Here is a 22463-nt window from a genome sequence, read left to right as displayed (position 1 = left end):
TCCCACCAGCCTTTAGAAAAAAAATGGTGTTCAAACAAATTTACCTCTTTCTTTTTATGAATCACAGAGGATTGAAAATAATTGTAACATAGAGAAAAAGTATTGGAACCAATAAGAGCTTAATCTTAGCTCATCAGTTGTTCACCCTCGGTCTAATTCTTTGCTAAGTACTGCCCGTGAAAGGATAGGAGAACGTTTATTTCCACAGCTTGAATATACATTGATTTTTTTATACTAGAAAACTTGAGAAAGTACAGAGCATTTATATCCAGATCGTGTAAATCCACTGTAGGCAAGTTTCACAGCTTAAAGTTACAAAGAGCATTCATTAATGCTGCAGTTCTGAGAAAAGCACGTAAGGACTGCTCAGCATGAAGGAGTCGGGATTTGATTTTTACTGAGATAAGTGGAAAGAATAATACACCTTCTCTAAACATCAGTGTTTTTTCTTTCATGTCTGTTTGTGATGCTTTTCCTAGCATTACGTGCATGGCTGAGAACAACATACATTAGGAACGAAATTTTCATTGATGTGACTGCATGATTTTCTGTTTATTATTTATGTTTGCATAATTCCATGCATTAATAAAAAGAGAAGAAATTCAAAGATACATAACATAAAATGATTGTTTTTGTCCCGGAGCAACTATGCGGCCTGCTTTGACTTGATGCATATTCCTGAGAGCAGACAAAGTCGGTTCTGGTGAGCTTTCCAATAGAAGTTAGATTGGTAGCTGTTTTGTGAAAATGAACATCAGTTTCAACTGATTTTGTCTACCTAATCTAAGGACAGGTGGTTTGTCATCTACCGGACTTGTGCAAGGCCTTTGATTTGGTCCCACACCATATCCTTATCTCTGAATTGGAGAGAGACAGCTTAAAAAGGCTGGACTATTCGGTGGATAATGAATTGTTTGGATAATTGCAGCCAAAGGGTGCTTGTCAACAGATCTCTGTCCAGATGAAGGCCAGTGATGAGTGGTGTCATCCAGGGGTCTATCTTAGGACCAGTGCTCTTTATCAGTGACATAGATGACCACAGTGCGCCTTCAGCAAGTTTGCTGATGACACCAAGCTGAGTGATGCAGTTGATACAGCAGAAGGAAAGGATACCATCCAAAGGGACCTTGGTAAACTTGAAAGGTGGGCACACGTGCAGATTCAATGAAGCCAAATGCAAGGTGTTGCACATGGGGTAGGGAAATCCCAGACATGTGTTCAGACTGGGAGAACTCCTTCCCTGTGGAGACTTTGGGGTCCTGGTAGATTGAAAAAATTAACATGAGTCATCAGTGTTGCTTTCAGCCTAGAAGGCCAATGGTATCCTAGTCTACATCAGAAGAGGAGCGGCCAGCAAGGAGAGGAAGGGGATTGTCCCCCTCTGCTCTGTCCTTGTGAAGCCCCTTCTGGAGTACTGCGTCCAGGCCAGGGGCCCCATCTCAAGGATGTGGAGCTGTTGGAGTAGGTCCGTAGGAAGGCTGCAGAGATGATCCGAGAATTGGAGCACCTCTCCTATGAAGAGAAGCTGAGGGAGTTGGGCTTATTCAGCATGGAGAAGGCTCATGGGAGACCTCACTGCAGCCTTCCAGTACACGAAGAGAGCTTATAAACAGAAGGGAGACCACCTTTTAACATGGGCAGACAGTAACAGGACAAGGGGAATTGCTTTAAACTAAAAAGGGCTATTTAGATTAGATGTTGTGGATGTTTTTCAGAGGGGAGTGAAGCACTTGAGGCATTTGATGTCATACTGGATGGGTCCCTGGGCAGCCTGATCTAGTAGGTAGCAGCCCAGCCCATGGAACAGGAGTTGGAACTACATGATCTTTAAGGTCTCTTCCAACCCAAACCATTATTCAACTCTCTCTATTTTTTTTTTTAATAGGATATTGCACTTCAAATGCATTCCTGATATTGAATAGGTGGGTAAATGTTTCCTCTTGTGAAACTACTGCTCGCCCTTTTGCTGTATATCAATGCTCAAGCCCATCTGTATTTGCAAAACTGTTTCTGTGAATGAGAAACTCAGTGTAAGCACAAGGCAAGATACTTCCCATAGCCTGAACCAAGAACTTACCAGAACCGATGGCTAGGACTTACTGTTCTGTCTCAAGTACTCGTCATCTTAAAAATAAGTATTTTAAACCGACAAAACTTGTGAGATGAAAGGCATGACTTGCAGCGGCTGTAAAAGCGTCCGTGTGAAGTTCAGCCTCTGTCTACGCAGCTGCACTCCGCGGGGCTGCCTCCGGCCGCCCGAACGGGCTCCGTCCTCCGGCCGTTCCGAGAGAAGCTTTGCCGATCATAGCCCCGGCTGTGGCCCAGCCAGCCCCGTTACGGGACACCGCACTGACAGTCGTCCGGCGAGGGCCGACGGCTGACGCCGCGCTCAGACCCTCCCGCCAGCCTTAAGGCTGCGGCGCGACCCCAACACCCACCTTCCGCCGGACCTCCCGCCCGCAGCCCGGCACTCAGCCCCGTCGCAGAGCCGCCCGCGCCGGCCGCGCGTGGCCCTTCCCCCGCCGCACATGCCCAGAAGGGCGGGAGCCGCGGCGGGCCGAGCGCCGCCGTGACAGCGGCAGCGCCTCCCTCTCGTCTCGTCCCCTCCCCTCCCCGCTCGCCGTCCCGTCCCTTCCGCTGGGTGGGGGCCGCCCCGAGCCGCGCCCCCTGGCCCGCCGCCGGCGGAACCTCCGCGCTGCGCGCATCGGGAGCGGTACTTGTGCTCCCCTCTCCGCCGAGCCGCTGAGGGGCGGGAGGCAGCCATGTCGCTATTGTCTCCGCTGGTGCCCTTGCTGAGGGTGTACTACTCCGGTCTCGCCGTCATCCTGCACCAGCTACGCCGCCGCCTCCGCTCGCGTTGCCCCCCGACCCCAGGTGAGCATCGCGCCCGGCGCTGCCGGGGGCGCGGGGCGGGGCGGGGGCAGCGCCGCCGCCCGCGGGGGAAACTTCGCTGCCGCTTCCCGCCGAGGGGGGAGGGCGGCTGCAGCCCCCGGACGGGGCGACCGCGACCTTGGGGGCGCCGCTTGCCCGCCGCCGCCTGGTCCCGCGCTCCTCCCCCACGGCCCGGAGGGCTTTGGGCTGCGGGGGCCGCGGCCCGTTGCGCCCTCCCGCTCCCACCGCCCCGCCCTCGCCGCCGCCCCCGGCCCCACCGCTCCGTCCGGAGCGCGGGACGCGGCCGCCCCGGACGCGGGGCGGGGCGGGGCGGGGTGCCGGGCCCGGGGCGGCCGCTTGTTTGCCTGGCTGCACGCCGGCCTGAGAGCGGCCTCGCAGGCGGCGTGGGGAGTCCGCGTTCGCTTCGCCTCTTCGCTCTTCTCCTTCCTTCCTCTTCTTGCTCTTGGCCGCTCTGCCTCAGACCTCAGGTCCGGAGACAGACGGGGCGGAGCGCCTTCCGGCCCAGGTAGGTGCTCGGAGGGTGGGCTGCGTAGGGGGGATGCGGCCGGGCTCCTGCAGGGCACCTGCCCGGGCCTCGCTTAGTCCCGTGCCCGCCGCACTGCCTCAGTAGCCCAGCCTGCCCCTCGTTCCCCGTCCCTGTAGCCCTGCTGTCACCAGCCAAATTGGTGAGAGGGACTCGTACTTTTCCCCAGATCAGCTATGTGCTTGAGAAGTTACTTTTTTGCCGCTTTTTTTTTTTTCTTTCTGATTTTTGATCAGCAAGTGCTTGGTAATGATTCTTTTTAGTCCCGTAACGTTGACTATGGAAACTTTGAGTTTAGCAGGAAAAAAGTATCTGAATTTCCTCTTTTCTTACGTTTCTCTTTAGGACTTTAGAACGCTTCTGATTTTGCGAACTTACAGCAAAGTACGGTCTGACTGGATGCGTGCTATATCGTCAGATCTCAGCATAACTCTGCTACAGGACAGTGCCTTTGCCATCCTCTGGCAGCTTTGGATCTGTGGGAAGTTTTAACAAGGGTCACAGTAAAAATCCAAGGCAAGAGATGGGGCAGGAGTAGGTTGGGATAGAGGTGTGTGGGGCACTGGAGGCCGATGGCCGAGCAAGCTGTGTTCCACCACACGTGGCTTCATGGGCAGCACCTCTGCTTTTCTTCGCTCTTGATAGTTCTACAGTAAGTTTGCATTCTCCTGTTTAATCTCAAAATGCAAGCATAGAACATGGGAAACAAGTAGAAAAACCCCAACAACAAAGAGGCAGATGTGCGTACAGTTTGAAGTCATCTGAGCATTTTTGTAGCATTAGTTTTTCTTGGCAGGGTGAAGACGGGTATTGTGCCTAGGGTGTGTAACGCTTTCCAAATCTTTTCTGAATCGAGGAGAAGCACCACGATGAAAATGTGACCCGAGTGTTTTGATGCGTTACATTCTCCTATGAAAAAAAAAAAATAGTTGAATTTGGAAATAACAGACCAAGGCAGTGCATGTAGCATCGGAGAGACGTCAGCTGGCCTTAGCAGGTCTGTGGCATATCTGATGGATTTGGAAAGCTTTCCTTTGGTCCCAGTTCAGAATGGCTCTATCCAAGGAGAGCAGCTTCCTTGGAACAGGTCTATTAGGCACACTCGCATTCTCGGCAATAACCTGCTGCCTTGCTTTGGCTTGTCAGGGCTTCAGAAACCAACTAGCCTATCAGTGGGAGGGTTTTCGCCTAGATTAGCCTTGTTCTCATGCAATAATTTCAGAACAGTGACTACAGCATGACAAAAGGTGGAAGTGTTGGTTACGATGTTCTTAAATAAAGCTTGGGTCGGTGAACTATGCTTACTGTGGGAAGTAACTGAGTAACTTTTTGAGGCAGGAATCTAGAATGTGTTGCAGTGCCCGTGTTTAAAACAGCCTGTGTCTTTCCGAGGCGCTGACCTTGCAGCCTGGAAAAATGCTCACTGGCAGCGGCCATTGCCTGAGCAATGAAAGGCCAAGAGGGGAGCAGGGCTGGCACTGGTGGTGAAGGAATGTCTCTCATCCTGACTGCTTGGCTGCTGTTCCCTGTTGGGGTTCCCATTTCCTGGGTACAGCTCTATAGCACGGTGGAGGCACAGCTGTTGCTCGACCTCAGGCACTGTGCAGGTGAGCGAAGGCGCTGTTGACAGCCATTGTAAGCGCAGCCCTTCTGTCTCCAAGGTGTGCAGTTCATTTTCCAAGGAAAGCTTATTTTTTCACTCTTAGCAGAGAAATTTTGAGGATTTAAATCCAAAGTAAGTCCAAAGTTGCATGTTCTTGACACGTATGCTTTATTTAGCGTCTATTCTGTTGCATCCTTCTGGAGTTCATCTAGTTTTTGTAGGTAGAATTTGAGACAGCTTTTTGGGAAAGAGGACAGTTTCAGCACTGAAATCTAGATTGAGGGTAAGGTTAGTAAGCCTGGTTAGTAATTTCTTGGAGCTGTAAGCTGAAAGGATCCAACTCTTTATCCTGAAGCTGCAGCTACCGATCCAGAGTGGGAGTTTGACTGAAATTCTGACCTTGAAGCACAGGGAAGGCGAGTCCGAAGTTGGAAGCTCAAGTGTGGCACAGTCAGTGATTTTATCACAAAGCAGAATCAGTGTGTGGAAGTAAAGGGGGAAAGGCCATTTATGTTACAAACAATTCTCTAGATACTGATTGCATAGGTGACGTAGCTGCTGATGCACGGGGTGAACTGCATTAGTGCTGTGGCTGGACCCTCTGCTGCCAAGGCTCAGCAGGGGAAGCTACTCATGGATTCCAGAACAAACGCAGTTGTGCAGGTTGCCAGGTGCACCCGCTCACTGCACAATGCCCAGCTCCTCTTCACAGTATGGGATTGCACTGTTCTCTTCAAATTGGGTGCATCGACCTGAAACAAGACGTGTTCTGAGAGGCAGCATGTCTGCTCCTCGGACACAAAATAATCAGGTGACAGAGTTTGCTGGTGAGCCTGCCAGTGGTAGTTCTTTGGTGGCAGGATGGTGAGGCTGCCCAGCACTGAATCTTCGTGATGTCGCAGCAGGGAAATGTGGGGCTTTGGCTTTTTGTGGGGTAAGGAGCTAACCAAGCAGAGCTTCGGCAGCTGCTTCATGCCTTGCTTTTCCTCTTTGATATCTCATTATGCTCTTCGCTTATTGCTGGCAAAAACTGGTCTTCTGTTTCCACAATAAATCGCTGCAAGTCTGGTATTGCCTCACCTATCATTTCATTGTTCATTGTCCAAAAAACCCTTGTCATATAACAAGTGTTCAGTGGACTGAAAAATAGGTTCATTAGGAATTACTGCCTTGATGTTTCTTACAGTTGAAATTCAACTTAATTAATAGGAGGGGAAAAAAGCATAAATGCCCAGCGTACATGAAGATCTTGATGTAATCAGCTTCTAATGCAGAAACCATGTAATCAGTGAATTGCTAAAAGATGAACTCGCTTTGTGACACCAGCCTATAACACTGGAAGTGTGGTCTCCGAAAGCCATCTCACCGATAACATTTTTCATGTACTGATGGTTTTTTGGTATTTTAAAAAGCTTCTCGGGGAGGCATTTTCTTCCTGCATTTTGTTTTCTGTGTGTGTGATTTGGTTGAAATTCAGCAGTTAAGTGCGGTATCTGATGTGTAGAAGACTGTCTTTGAGGAGGGCTGTAGTGTGAGTGAAGAGCAGAAGAATCATAGAGTGGCCTGGGTTGAAAAGTACCACAATGATCATTAGGTTTCAACTTCCCTGCTATGTGCAGGGTCACCAACCACCAGACCAGGCTGCCCAGAGCCACATCCAGACCTTAAAGCTGACTCACGTTCTTTCTAAAAGTAATTGAAACATCATATATATTACTTGCCTCGATTTCTAGTTAATCAGTGTCATATTTTGTACAGAGTTCATTTGTAATTGATCATGAAATGTTACTTTATTTGAGAACATCTGTCTAATTTTAATTCCTTTACTGAGGGCTTTTACTTTGTGTGCCTAAAGCTTAAGGACAGACCAAGCATTTCCTCCTTAAAGTCGTACCAACTGTGGGATGTAAAGCACCTCGTTCCAGTAATGGGCAAGCCATCGTGCAGGGAAGACTGAATGCAGGGAAAAACAAAATCGTGCCTGATGCTTGATCCCTCCCACCACTCAGGCATGTTATAGAATTATTTAGATACTTTCAAAAGTCAGAAAACACATGTTTTGGAGTTGCTTCTGTGCTGAATGAGGCAAGGGCACTGCAGAAATGATAGCATGTGACTACAGCCTGTGTCACTGCTGCATGCGCACAAGAGGGCAGAGGGAAGGTGGCTGTGCACCTGGCGTGTTCCAACAGCCAAATCCCTGCTTTCACAACCCAGTTTGTGTGGGTTTTGGATGTGACTTCTCTGTCAGTGGGAAAAGCCAGCTGTGCCTCCATCATGGGCCTTTGGCCTTCAGCCCTGCCAACTTCAGGAGGATGAGAGCAATCTGGGGCTGAAGAGCAGGGCCATGGGAAGCACAGAGCACGATGGAGCATGCACAGGAAGCACTGTCCTACTTCCTTCTCCACTTTCTGTTCTTAGTCCTCCTCCTCCTGATGTCATCCCATAGGCCAGGAGAGGTTGCAGAGCTGTCAAAGGGCCATCCGTGCTGAAGTCCTTGACCCTGGTCTGTGGTGGTGGTTTGGGCCAGTTGTACGTACAGGAGGAGCCCAACCGCTCCTCCAAACGTGTGCTCTGCCATGGCGGGGGTGGGAGTTCAAGGAAGAAAAGAAAGGCGCTTCTGTAGCCTTAAGGCTTTCTTATTGTGAAAGGGTTTGCAGTGGACCCAAGTGGCAGTTTTTTTTATAGTGAGTAGTCGAGTGAGCTGAAGGAGAGAGTTTCTGCCAGCTACTGTGCAACAGGTTGCACTCCTCTCTGCTTTTTGCCAGGCCTGGGCTGTGGATGCTGCAGCTGTTGCAATGGAGAGGGAACACTCGCCTCCTCCTTGAGAAAAATAAGTTACGCTATACGCTACACAAGGAGAGGCAGGGGTGGTTAACAGTTTGTATCAGAGCTGTTACAATAAGTTGAAATGTGGTTTATAGTGTTATAACTTAATCTATGCTAACTGATGTGTCCTTAACTATGGCATTGCTACTCAGTGCCACCACCACCAGGGCCAGATCCATCTAAAAATAATGGTAATGCTGTAACATAAGAATGAAAGCGTCTGTAACGCTCCCCTGTTCTGAAATAACTTGTCCTCTATCAGTCTGTGATGAACCTTTTATGATCCAAGGTGTGTCCTACTAACTTCAGAGATGCATCAACTCTGTTATTGCAGTTCCTTCCTCCTTGCTTTCAGGAACTGCCATGTAACTGCAAAGGAAACTGCAAGATTTAATGAAATGCCAGGAGCCTCTGCCTCCTTGAGACTGCTTGTCATGGAGTGAAACAGGGGAAACCAAAAGCAGTAGTAATACACACTGGAGTGTTTTATCAATACACGATCGTATGTTATAGCAGGGTTACATCAGTATATGTTACACCACTTTGTCTTTCAAAATCACCAGTTTTGGTGAGATTGCATACCTTGGTGCTGTTTCAGAATTACAGAGCCATTACCATGTTGAATCAGTTGTTTATCCTGGCAACTAAAAAAGCACTGAATGAGTCATACAAGAGGGCATACAATAGTCAAAACATTCCCCCTTCCAAGTCAGAAGAAGTTTGCACACAGAAGTAAATCTTCAGATATATGAATACTGAAAACAAATCTAATAATTTAAACACATGCCTTGTACCTCTCATTCTAAGTCTAAACCAACAGCTGTGTTTAAATAAATATATTTAGTCCTGGTAAACCTGTATTTGCTCTTTCACTGAAGCAATTCACAAAGTGCTGCAAAATGCCTGCTGCAGTTACACCTTTTCTTGGGAATGTTTATCGACAGTGGAGAACACGCTGGAGGAGCTGCATCCATAAAATTTTTGGGGATGTTCCCCTGAAGCAAATTTAAAAAAAAAAAAAGCAGATCCTTTCTTCCTTTGCCAGCCAGCTGGTTTTATTGCCTGGGGATTCATGCGTTTTGGCATAGAGGCAGCTCCTCCTGAGCAAGGGAGAAGTCCCATTGCTTTTGGGATGGCTGCTGGAATGCTCTTTCAACTTCTCTTTTGCTCTTTCCTTGCTTCTGTATGGAGGAGGTCACATCAGTGTTGGCTGATGGCTTCCTTCTCCCTGCTACCTCAGCAAGGGGCTGCTGCTTGCTGCAGCTGTGCTGGTGTTGCACGAGGAGTGGAGAAGTGCAGGAGTACAGTGGTGCTGTTGCATGACTTTTTGGTTCAGAGGAGTAAGCTCTGGCAGGTGGTTGTTGCCTGCAGTGTGTACAGGGATACTGTGTTTGCACAAGAAGACTTTCCCTGTACAGATATTTAGGTACAGTTTGCTAAGCTTTGCCTTCTTGCTGTGTTCTTTTCCAGCATGTCACCGCTCCCACAAACTTCTTTAGTCTTTAGAAGAAAAGAGAGCAAAATTATTTCCTACCTGGTGTGGTTAATAACTTTTATTAGTGCTTCCCTGTCTACCTCTTCCTGTCATTATAACATACTGTTTATTCTAGGAACTAAGACTATGAACTGGCACTTCAGAAAGTTGCTTTGGTTTCTGAAATAGAAGGACAGGAAAGGTGTCAGAAGCATATTGCTGATCTGCATGCAGGTTCAAATTCCACTTCCTTTTGTTTTTGTTATAAAACTTCTTTACACTTCAGAGGAGCAGATTAATGCCGTAATTTGCATCTCAGCTTATTTTCCTCTTAAGGCGAGTCCTGGAACAGTTAGTTCAAGCTAACAGAGACTATTTTGAAATAAACAAGCAGTAAAACCTTTGCTCCTTCAGTATCAAGTTTCGTTTGAAATAAATATTCACAGTGAAGTTTGCTAACTGTTAGGCTAGAGGATGTTAGATAATGTTAGTCTAGCCTTAGCTATAACTTTGGGGACAAGAAATTGCTACAGCACACTTCTGGCTTGTGTGACAATAATGTGTGAACTCTGTGGCAGATGTTACATGTCTTCTACCAAGAATTATGTAATTCCAGAAACAAGATGTACTCAGATCTTTTAGGTTAATTTCACAGCAGAATGTGCTGTATTTAAAACCTTTTAAATTTTTGACATTCTGATGGGCTTCTTGTAGGTCACACTTCCTGCAAATCTCATCTTTAAAAAGCAAATGTAATTACTGAGGTAGGCTTCTTGATATATATTCACAGAAACAGTGATTTCACGTAGTTGAGTGTGGTCAAACTTGTGCTCTCATTGTATCTTTATCTTACTGCCTTTATCAGGTACTCATTAATGAGTGAAGGATCAAAAGGTGGGACGGTGGCCAAGAAGCAATGGAGAATAAAAGTTTAGAAGGTTCCCCGTCAGATCTAAAGTTAGTGGCTCACCCAAGAGCAAAGAGTAAAGTGTGGAAGTACTTTGGGTTTGATACCAATGCGGAAGGATGCATATTACAGTGGAAGAAAATCTACTGCCGTATTTGCATGGCACAGATCGCCTATTCGGGAAACACTTCCAACCTTTCCTACCACCTCGAGAAAAACCACCCCGATGAATTCTGTGAATTTGTGAAAAGTAACACCGAGCAAATGAGGGAGGCCTTTGCAACTGCATTTTCAAAAATCAAGCCAGAATCGTCCCAGCAGGTTGTTCAAGATAGTCTCATCATGAAGACTTACCAGAACTACGAAAACAAAAAGCATCAGGAGCTGACGTCTGCAGTCATCAGCTTGATCTGTGAGGGCATGTATCCTGCTTCTATTGTCGACGAACCCACTTTCAAGGCTCTCTTGAGAACAGCTGATCCCAGGTATGAACTTCCTAGCCGGAAGTATTTCTGTACAAAAGCTATTCCTGAAAAATACAACACCATTAGAGAGATTGTGTTAAAAGAGCTCACTGACGTCCTGTGGTGTGGCATATCCACAGACATGTGGAGGAGTGAAAACCAGAACAGGTCATACGTAACTGTCGCGGTTCACTTTCTCAGCAGTAGTCATTCCAACTGCCTGGTGGTCAACTCACGTTGCTTAAAAACGTTTGAAGTACCAGAGGATAATACTGCAGAGACTATTACACGAGTCCTTTATGAAACATTCATCGAATGGGGGATCAATACAAAAGTCTTTGGTGCTACCACAGACTACAGCAAAGACATTGTGAAAGCTTGCTCTCTCCTTGATATTCCAGTGCAGATGCCTTGCTTGGGGCACACTTTCAATGCCGGAATACAACAAGCTTTTCAGCTCCCAAAGCTCTGCAGTCTTCTTGCCAGGTGCCGAAAACTGGTGGAGTATTTTCAGCAGTCTACGGTAGCAATGTATATGCTGAGTGAGAAGCAGAAGCAGCAGAATATTCTGCACTGCATGCTGGTGAGCGATCGCGTTTCCTGGTGGGGCAGCACACTGGCCATGTTGCAGCGCCTCAAGGAGCAGCAGTTCGTCATCGCTGCCGTCCTCGTGGAGGACAGCAACAACCACCACCTCATGCTGGAAGCCAGTGAGTGGAATACAATCGAAGGGCTGGTGGAGCTGCTGCAGCCTTTCAAACAGGTCGCAGAGATGATGTCTGCTTCCAAGTATCCAACAATAAGTATGGTGAAGCCCCTTCTCCACATGCTTCTCAACACTACCCTGAACATCAAAGAGAACGATTTGAAAGAAATCAGCATGGCGAAGGAGGTAATAGCTAAGGAGCTGTCAACTACCTACCAGCACACCCCAGAAATAGACATGTTCCTCAACGTTGCCACTTTCCTGGATCCTCGCTACAAAAAACTGCCTTTTCTTTCAGCCTTTGAGAGGCAGCAGGTGGAAAACAGAGTGGTGGAAGAAGCAAAAAGCCTGCTGGAGAAAGTCAAAGAAAACACTTTTCGGACTGAGGAAAAGTTCTTCACGGTTTCGGAAGAGCCTCCAGTGAAAAAAATAATCATCTCTTCCACTCCTCCTCCTACTAGCGTGATCAACAACATGCTTGCGGAGATCTTTTGCCAGACAGGAGGTGTAGAGGACCAAGAGGAGTGGCACGCTCAGATTGTTGAGGAATTGAGCAATTTTAAGTCTCAAAAAGTCCTTGGGTTGAACGAAGATCCACTAAAGTGGTGGTCTGACAGACTAGCGCTGTTTCCAGTTTTACCAAAGGTTCTTCAAAAATACTGGTGTATTTTGGCCACAAGGGTCTTTCCCGAACGCCTTTTTGGTTCTTCTGCTAACGTTGTCAGTGCAAAGAGAAACCGCTTGGCCCCAGCGCATGTGGACGAGCAGATCTTTTTGTATGAAAACACTCGGAATGGGTCGGAGGCAGAACCAGAAGATGAAGATGAAGGAGAGTGGGGTTTGGAACAGGAACAGATTTTTAATTTAAATGACTCGGTAAATGTAAACAACAATTTCTTTAATATCCGAGACAGTGGGTTTGTTTAACAGGACTGCTGCAGTACGTTTAATAACAAATAGAAAGGTGTTTGTCATAAGTTACCAAAAATACTTGTTTATGCTATGAATGCTGTAAATATTGAACAGTTGTCTCAAATTTGATAGCTTCCATTGTCTGTGTTTTTCCCACTGTCTTAAAACATGAATGACTTGTGATTAAACAGCACTGAAATGAATGAGGAAATAAATTCTACAAAGACCGTGATTTCTGACTGTGGCCCAGATCTCAGAGAACACTTAGCCTTGTGCTTCCCTTCCGCTTACTTCACTGGAAGAGGAATACATGTTCATGTGCTTTCTATAATGAAAATATTTATCCTGAGTTAGGACCCTAAGCAAGGGAATTTTTAAGATTTATGCCTCTCATTATAAATCCCATGTGACTTAGGGTGTTAGCTTTAAATTTTGGATTTTAAAATGTTATTTTTAAATTCCATAAATCGGAGCAGCCAGGATTTTTAGAGTGTATTAATGATAAAAAATGAAAAAAAGGTCACGAGCCTGATTTTCTTTATTACTACCTCATGTCTTAGGCTTGGTCTATGCTAGAAAAGTTCGGCTGGTATGATTCTGTCAGTTAAGGGACTGTGCTACTATTTTAACTGGCATTGTGCTGGCATAGGCTGTAGTGTGGATGCAGTTATACTTGGAGAATTTGTTTGGCTCTCCAGTGTGGTGTAAATGGTATAAACGCTTCCAGACTGGTACTGCTGTGTCTACGTTGCTCAGGTTTTACCATTGAGCTGTAATGGCTAAATGGCAAAGCCCTTTTTATCCAGGCAAGCCCTGGCTATAGTCTGTCCTGCTTTTAGAAAGTGAGTTGGGTCCAGGCAAGGTTGCTGTGCAGATGTGGCAGTTGATGCCAGAGCTGCAAAGCATCAAAGGCATCTGGCCCTAGGGATGGAGAGAGGGGACAAAGGTGGCAGGAGGCATGCCAGAGCCATAGGTCTAACTGTGTGTGTGTGTTATAAATTAACCTTTTAATTTAAACGGAGATTTTGTCCAGGGTAGTATAGAGAATTTTGTTGATGAAAAAAGCAATATAAAAACTTTAATATAATGTAAATATATTTAAAAGAGGGAGACCTTCCATTTCCCCACATGTATTTAGTGAGTCTCTAGGGTTGTTTCTTGTTATGTTAGCACTTAAAACTTTTCTTTCTTTTTCTTTTTTTGATTCAGTTTGTAGAGTGAAGTCAAACGTTTGAGTGCTGTTTCTGATTAGTTGTTATGTATTGCAATTGCTTCCTGTGTGTCTCTGGGCCTAAGTGTTTTTCAGCCCTTTTGAGAAATTGGCAAAAAAAAAAAAAAGAAAAAGAAAAAAGAAAGAAAAAAGGAAAAAAGCCCAACAATGAGAACCGTGTGTCTCTTACGAAATACTGCAGGTCAAACACGGTGATCTTTTGACTTGGCACTGAGCGTGATGGTAGCCAGCACTTCTTTGTGAGGTGTGGGAGGAGTTGATGGCTGTATTTGTGTGGCAGGTCTCTTGTACCCCGCTCACAGTCTCCTGCTAGAGCTGTGCTGGGAGGGTTGCTCTTGCCTGGTTAGCACCAGTTCCTACAGGTGCTTAAAGGAGTTGAAAAACGCCACTGAGACAAATTCTGAAGTTCTGTGCCCAGCTGCGAAGAGCTGCCTCTGCCCTGCTGCCCCACTGTGGTCTCAAGGACCGTGCTGCCAAAGAAACACGTGTGTGGTGACTGGGGTGGCGGTGGGAGACACCGATGTCGTACATTGGCAGTGAGTGTCTGTGAGCACGCTGAGCGCGGCCCGTCTGGAAAGAGGTGCATGGAAGATGGTCATACACTGAGAAGACAGCTCGATTTTTGTCATCACCGTGGCATCTGCAGACGTGTGCCTGTAGAACGAGACTGGCCAGAAGGAACGTGTGAAAATGTATTCAATTACACCATCGTTTATGTCACTAAACCACGTATTTGTGTGTTGGCTTAGTAGTTATTACAGATCGGAGCCTTCCGTGGCAAGATGGGGTAGCTGGGTATGACTGGCCATGATGCCACGATGATGTGACAGATATGTGTGTGTGTGAGGGCCACAGAGTCAAACCAGGGAAAGGAGTGAGGTGCAGCAGGTTCCTCTTTTCTGCCTCCTCCTTCATGTCACCTTGCATCATGTAAGAACGCCTGGCTGGGTTTATTTTCATCACTGCTAGCCACTGGGGAGCTTCAGACAGCTGTCACAAAGCATGCATGGCCTGCTGTGCCAGCGAGAGACCTGAGCACACAGCAAGGCTTGTGGCCTGCTCCTGTGTGAATCTGCTGAGCTGTGTGGGGCACTGTTCCCTTCTGCCTTGCATCCTTTTATTTATTTTTTTGGTATCCAAAATAAAACTAGTTGGGTCAATGGAGATGTCTCAGCATTCTTTTTAAAAAAAAAAAAAAAAAAAAAACCAAACCAACAAAGCCATTGTTAGTCCTACTCATTGTCTGTGAGATTTTTATTTAATGTTCGAAGCTTGGAATATTGTTAAATAAACCAGAAAAAAATATGTTAGTTACTAGAGTATTTGTCTGACGTGCGTTCATATCTGCAGCACTTTATGACTTTGAACTCTTCTGCAGCAGTGGGAGGTTATAGGCTAAGCTTTGGAAGCTATGCATTTATTTTTCTTTTGATCCTGTAAATTATTATCTTTTGGATTAAAAAAAATATGGAAATGAAAAATGTCAGAAGTTTAGACAGTTTCTCTTACTTAAATATGTGTGGAGTTTCTCATTTAAGATACCATCATCTGTTGTTTGATTGGGTGGAGAAACAAAGTTGTGGAGCTTATTTATGTATTTCTGCAACGTGAGTTAAACTGTTGTTATTGCCCAGGGTGGGCCTAGGGTACGCTTCCGAATTAGGCTATTACATCAGATTTATATTCATTTTTTTTGACAATGAATTGGAATCCACTGTCTAATTTCTGGTACAGCTGAGGTGTTTTTATGGAGAAGCACTAGAGGAACTTCAACTTCTGAATACTTCCATGCAGGAAATGTGAATTTGGAAGTATGCTTTCAAGTGCATACATTAAATCAGAAGAAGAAGAATTACTCATTCTGCAGCTCAGGGTTAAAACTTGATGCGTCAGGTGTGGGTTCTTAAGGACCAGAAACGTCACCAGTTTTGTTGACTGACCGTCTTTCTGTGCCATCAGGGATTATGACAAAGCCAAAAGGCGAACCCAGAACAAAAACAAGTTAAAAAGGTGAATCTTTCCAGCTAGACTGTATTTTAGATTCCTCGGTTTAAATGATGTAAGAGCATAAAGTTCTGGATTGTTCGTGGAAAGGGCACGTTAAGTTTCTGTTGCAGCAACGTATCAAGAATCCTGCTGAAATTAGGGCACTGTATTGCTAAGGCTTCTGAACAAAATGTTTCCTGCCCCTAAATTAATTACTTACATAGCTTTCCAGAGCAGTGGAAGGGGGATACCTGCAATACTTTTACTTCTGAAGAGCTGGCTCTGTCAGCACAGCACTTTGTGGCACAGCAGTCCTCTCAGTACATTGGGAAGTCTTCCATGCTTTGGCTCCTGGAGGGATGCATTTTGTGGCTTTTTCCAATACTCATTTTTTTTGTTTTTGCAGGCCACAACTGTATGATCTGTCATATTTCCTCTGAACTGCTAGTCTTCTGTTAAATTCAATGTGTATTTTGTTTCTGGAGGGTGTAGGGAAATGATATTTTTTTTTTACTCTTTTAAAAGAGGTGTTATTTGGTGCAGTAGCTAGGGTTTAAAGATGCAGTGTAAATTTATATCTGCCTTAAAAGTATATTATTAGACCCCTTCTAATGATTTCCTGTTGTTGAAACTGGAATTTCAAGTTATCCCTGCACTTGCTGTATAATTTTACATACAAAAGCATTTCCTTAGGTTAAACAATAGAAATCGATTAAGTAGATTTCTCCTGTTTCCACAGTAATTCTCAGTGCCACTGCAATTGGGTTGAACTGCCCCTCGGGAATTAAGTTTACCTTAAGAAGACAAAGCACTATCTTTCAGCTTATCTTCTGTTTTAAATCTTTCTTAACCATGAAATTTGATTTAGATCAAAGGCTACTGCAGAAACTGCTTTCAACCGAGAGGCCTCCAGACTCTGAAATGTTAATATTATGAATTTTGAGCGTTTATATTGACATTTCCACACAAGGTGGTATTGATTTACCTGGCTGCTGGAAGAAAAGGTTACTGCTCGAAAAGACGATGCTGCCATCCGTCATGCTTAGAAGAGATAAGATGTAGGGTGGGTGTTTTGTTCAGAGAAGTTGGAAAGGCTGTTCCCTGCTGCATGTGCAGATGCTGGTTGCCATGACTTTAAACTGGTTCTTATCTCCAGTGACTTTAAAAATCCACTGTATCTTTCTTAATCTCCTCTGCCTCTCTTCCAGCTGTGTAAAGGAAACATGTAGGGGTGTGCCCATAGATATGTATGATTGATATCCACTCTCAGCATTGCAAACTGTTCTTGTGCAGGAGTTCACTTACACTGGTGCACAGTAAAGCTGCAGTTCCTTGTCAGTAGATATTTTGGGATAACATCTGCAGGGGTTTTACTGTTAAAAAAGCCATAGCTGGGGCAGACGCGTTCAGCCGTCAGAAGGCAGCCTGGTTGTTTTTAGCTATACCAGAATCAAAAGGAGATGCTTTTATTTGAAAACGAATTAAAAACGTTGCATTTATTAACACTCTTAGGTAGAATACTTACTAAAATGTGCCAAAAATGTGATGCCATAATTTACCTAGATGTATCTAAGGGAGTGAGCATCCTTAGTTTACTTAGTGCTCTGGAAGTCTGGAAGTCTTTCTGTATTTGTCCGTAGCTGCGTGTGCACAATGTCATGTTGAACTGCGATTCCCCAAGCAAAGCGGAATTAGGTTATTTTTAAAGAAGTAGTTTCTTCAATTCCTTATGAATTCCTGAATATGTCATTTTCCCCAGATGCCTGCAGTCATGAATGAGAGATTGATCTTTTATTTAACTGATGGCTGCTCCCTCGCTTTTAAATTTTTGATGTTATATGCCTCTGTTTTTTGCCCTGCCTTTAGAGACATCATAATCGAGAGGGTTTCATTCTCTGTCTTCTTTGGTGTGCTTTTTCTCATGAGTCAGGAGTGAGGTTTACCCTGATGTTAGAGGCCTAACAAGACGTCGAGTCAGCGTCAGGAGAGCTCATGCCAGAAGCAAGCAGAACAGCGTCAGAAACACTCTGTTCTGAACAAAATCTTCATTTTCTCCATGTGGTTTTCTGCTGTTTGTATGCGTGAGAGAGAAAAATGAAGTGCTTGTATACACAATGCCCTATTCTGTTAGGTGCCAGTCTATTCTGCTGTGAGTTTACTCACTGGATAAAACCCAGATTTGCATTTCTTGGGCACACAGTAGAATATATATGGGCAGCAAGAATTTAATAATAATAAAATCTAAAAGCTTAATTTTTGCACTAATGAGAACAAGTAGGAAGTGGGTCCATCTTGCTTCTCTGTTCAAGCTAAGGGAAGGAAAGAAGGTAATCGGAAGAGTCATGAAAATGCAGCAGAAGGCTGTAATTCATGGTATTTTTTATAATCTGAACTGGCATATGTGAGGTTTTTAAGGACAAAGCTGTTCTTTTGAGAAGTAAAGCAGTTCTCTTTCATTGACCTACATGTCAGACTCATAGCATCATTCCGCTCGTAACTGTTGCTCTCTTTTGCTGCACTTGCCTACATAAGAGCGTGTAAGGAAACTGTCCTTACTCATTCTGTGCTTCTGTTCACATAGACTCTGAAATCATGACAGTGTTTAAAAATATGAAATTACTAATCCGCTCATAGTTTGCCATTTCAGAACCCACGTGAAGGAAAAGCTTTGCATGTTTCTCAGTGTTTTCATGCTGCCAGCTGTGAGCTCTGCCAGCTCCAAGCTCTGCTCTCTGCAAGGGCCCCAGGGCATTGAGGAAGGGAATGGTGGGAAAAAGGGAAGAACTTCTTGTAATCAATTGCTTAGCACGTGGAAGCCCAGGTTGAAACGTTTTTTTCTGAGTGATACTTTGACACAGCTTCTCTGCTTAACAAAAGAAAACAACAAAAGGTTTCCTTGCTGATGGTAAACCTCGGAGGTCTCAAGGGAACCAGCACTGCAGTGAGAATGAGGTAGTCCTGGGGAGGGTGGATGGCTTGGGCTGAGCCTGGTGCGTCTATTTTCTTGTCTCTCATTTTAAGTCCTGTTTAATTTCCCTTTCAGCGCTGGTGTGTGCTGTGTTATTTGCTCTTATATTCAAAGTGTAGGAAAAGAAAAATATTATCTGCATACTTGTGTGCATACTGTGGAGACTCACATGCGTTGTATGTGGTTTTCCAACTGCTTTGCATGAAAAGCAAGATGAGGATGGTACTTGGTTTACCCTATAGTGCTATGAGCACAAGAATGTAATTGCTGCTGAGAGACGTCTGTGCCCCTGGTTAGAGGTACGACATGAGGAACTGCAGCCTTGTGCATACTGTGAAAGCATGAAACGTTCCTCAGGTGCATCTAAAGCACTCAGATCAGCTGGATCTTTGTAGCCCTACAAACACTACCACAACCTTGTTCATGCCCTCCCCATCCTGCCTCGCCTCCCCTATATTCCTTCAGCTAGTTTTACAAAGATTGTACAGTACTTGCAGAGGAAAATTCACAGATAATAGGAGGAACTATTTGTCAGTAGTTAAGAGTATTGCATACTCTTTGTGCCTTTTTTTGGCATTATTTATAAGATATGAAGAGTTGGAAGAGAAAACTTTTTTTTTTTTTTTAAACCAGAGATGAGATCCACAAATGTATAAAGTAGCATGTAGTGCATGTAGGCTTGTAAATTCTTCCTTCTGTGAGTGGTTTGACTCCATACGCAACTTGGGTCTGCTGGTTTTGCTTCTTCAGGCTGTTTAGGAGAGCTGCTATGCTCTGCAGGATCTATACAGGATGGGATCCAGATACCTCTGTAATGTTTTCTCTACTTTTGTGTGTTAACAGGGTCTACTTTCTGTCTGTGCATGCCTGAAGGAGAAGGGTCAGGGCTTTCTCCATTATGTTGTTCCTGCCTTCAACAGAACAGCACTGCCGGCTGATCCCTTTGCTAGAACCAGGGCTACAGAATGATTCATTCTTTCATATTTTCTTAGGTTAAAATTAAAATGATATAAAACGTAGCCTAAAAAGGAACTATGTTCAGAAAACATAGTTCCTGGAGTTAGGTGCCCAAATATATTCAGAGATTTTATCATTAAAGCAATCCATTTTACATACCTGCCTTCTGAACCACTAGAAATGCTTGCATCACAAGCATAGCTCTCTTTAAATATCTTTTAAATAACAGTATTTTGATGTGGGCTTTTGTATGCATTGCTTTTTTTTTTTAGATGCAAAAACCAAATGCATGTTCACTGGAACAGGCTGCCCAGGGAGGTTGTGGAATCTCCTTCTCTGGAGATGTTCAAGACCTGCCTGGATGCCTACCTGTGTGACCTGCTGTAGGGAACCTGCTTTGGCAGGGGGGTTGGACTCGATGATCTCTGGAGGTCCCTTCCAACCCCTACAGTTCTGTGATTCTGTGATATCCATTTTGTCTTCATTTGTGCCTCAAATGTTAGTGCCTATAGGATCGTTACATCTCAGCGAGTTATTCTAGCACTTCAGATACTAAATTTTGCTGGGCTTTAATAAAAACAACATTTCCCTATTGTAGCATCATTTCTTCCCATTTTCTTTCTGGTTATGTACTTCTTTTTTCCTCCTTCATCTTTTCCTCTTGGTGCTATTTAATATTTCTTATTTAGAGTTAGTTGACTATCATTCTTTCTGGTTCGTTCAACATTTCTAGGTTTCCTCCATCTTCCTGCTTCTAGCTAAAGCTTTAATGTGGGCACTGCTTTCAGCTCAGCACTCTGCCACGGAATGTGATACTTCACCCCAAGCAGTTAGAAACTTCTGCAGTAACTCAGTGCCTCTGCTTTAAGGAGGCTGTTTAGGATGGGATCTGCTCATTTAGGAGGCTGAAAAAGCTCTATTAGAATGCAGCTAATGCCAGAGCTCCAAAAAATGAGCTATGAGGTGCAGTTCTCGCACAGTACCATGGCAAGAGTTGTTATCTGGCCTTCACTTAAGTATGTACTTGTTGGTTCTGAAGACTGTGGAAGGGGAGCACAGGGGCTTGCTGTGGGGAGGGCATTTTGGATAGAGGTCAGTAGATGTGCATTGTGAGTCTGCCCATGTAGGATAAGTTGCACAATCAGGAGTCCCCAACTGGGGATCCCACCACAAGGAAGACATACAGCTCTCGGAAAAGGTGCATAGGGGACCGTGAAGATGGTCAGAGGGCTGGAGCACCTCTCTTGTGATGAAGGCTGGGATTGTTCAGCTTGGAGAAGAGGAGGTTCTGAGGAGACCTCATTGTGGCCTACCAATACTTAAAGGGAGCTTTTAAACAAACAGGAGGAAGACCAACTTTTTACACAGGCAGACAGTGATAGGATAAGGGGGAACAGTTTAAAACTAAAAGAGGGAGTCAGTGGCACAGATCCCCTGAGAAGCTATGGGTGCCCCATCACAGGAGATGTTTAAGACCACGCTGGATGGGGCCTTAGGCAGCCTGAACTGATGGGGGCCATCCCTGTCTGTGGCAGGGGGCTGGAACTAGATTATCTTTAGTGTCCCTTTCAACCTAAGCCATTCTGTGATTCTGTGAAGTCTAGTTTGGCATAGGTATGAGTGTTAAAGCAGTTCAGTAAAGTTCTGCAAGGCTGGAAGAGGGAAATGGCCACAAACTCATGGTGCTGTTCTTAGAAATCTGTCTGCTTATTAACTGTTCAGATGCTGTGCCCTCTGTGAAAGTGTAGGGAATGGGTTAGTCTTTCACCTGGGCTCAGGCACTTGGCGCTGGAGATGCTGAAGCATGCTGGACACTGACATGAATTTCTTCATTCAAATTAGTTATAGTGCAGCTTTTAACACGTAGAATAAATTGTGTTTTTTGAAATATTTTGCAGACTTTGTCACTAAGATGATGTGGTTTTGTCTTGTCTTGCAGGCAGAACAGAATTCAAGATTTGGGCAGTTATGGAGTAAAAATGTAATAATTATATGTACACAGATGTGCATGTCCGTCCTGCTGTTCTTTTAAACTGGAGCCTCTAAGTTTCAGGCTTTCCATCCTTGCAGTTTCTGTATTACAGATGCAGTTACTGACACCGTGATTTTTTGCTGTGTGGCTTTGTTGTTATTACGTATTATTGGATTAAAGATACAGATTTGATGCAACAGAGCCAGGTTATCACGAGCTAAGAAAAAAATACTTGAAAGTTACTATTCCAAGCCAATTAACCAGAAAAAACAAACAAACAAACAAACATTTTTAAAGTAAAATTATGGTGTTTGGTTTTCTTTCATCATATATGTGCTCTGCAGAGAGGAATTTAATGTTTCACAGAAAATTCATTTGGTAAAAAAAACTACGTGTCCCAAAACACACTCAAGAGTTGTGTAAGGCTGAGCACTGACTTTGGCTCTGATGTGCTTTTGCTTTTTGTGGTGTTACTACTATTGGACAGTGTGCTTTCTGAGACACGGACACTTCACTGTTTGAGGGAATGTTTAAACACGGTTGTTAATGTTGCACAATATTGTAAATGAGAAGAAAAAAAAAGGAAACTTCAACCTAAAAAGAAAAGTCCTGAACTTGTTTCTAAAGGAGATTGTTGAAGGCTCAGTTAACCAGTTAGTGTGGTTGATGCATTGGAAGGAAGGGAAACCATCCAGGGGTCATCTGGACAGGCTGGAGAAGTGAGCCCATGAAAACCTTCAGAGGTTCAACAAGGCCAAGTGCAGGATGTTGCATTTGGGCCAGGGTAATCCCAGGTATTTATACAAACTGGGAGATGAACCCCCTTGAGTGCAGCCCTGTGGAGAAGGACTTGGGGGTCCTGGTGGATGAGAAGCTGGACGTGAGGCAGCAGTGTGCGCTTGCAGCACAGAAGGCCAACTGTGTTCTGGGCTGCATTAAACGGGTGGCCAGCAGGGAGAGGGAGGTGATTGTCCCGTTCTACTCAGCTCTTGTGAGGCCCCATCTGGAGTACTGCGTCCAGGCCTGGGGCCCACAGCAC

General features: G+C 44.9%; 2 protein-coding genes across 2 annotated transcripts in view; both read left to right on the top strand.

Annotated features, from left to right (window-relative positions):
• Nucleotides 1-2762: 2762 nt before the first annotated feature.
• Nucleotides 2763-22463, top strand: part of DHRSX (dehydrogenase/reductase X-linked) — a gene marked incomplete at both ends in the record, with an annotated part of 161130 nt that continues 141429 nt past the window's right edge. The window contains one exon of the mRNA XM_079534177.1: nucleotides 2763-2874. Within this exon, the coding sequence (XP_079390303.1) occupies nucleotides 2763-2874 (112 nt within the window). The remainder of the gene's footprint in view (nucleotides 2875-22463) is intronic.
• On the top strand, nucleotides 10194-12325 carry ZBED1 (zinc finger BED-type containing 1; the record flags this gene model as incomplete). Its single annotated transcript, XM_079534266.1, has 1 exon — nucleotides 10194-12325. Exon 1 carries the CDS (start codon nucleotides 10238-10240, stop codon nucleotides 12323-12325), a length of 2088 nt encoding a protein of 695 aa, XP_079390392.1. The 5' UTR covers nucleotides 10194-10237.

This window comes from Tetrao urogallus (genome assembly GCF_951394365.1).
Source record: "Tetrao urogallus genome assembly, chromosome: 1".
Taxonomy (NCBI): Eukaryota; Metazoa; Chordata; class Aves; order Galliformes; family Phasianidae; genus Tetrao; species Tetrao urogallus.
Note: the sequence above shows the minus strand (reverse complement) of the source record. Positions and strands in the feature narration are given on the sequence as shown.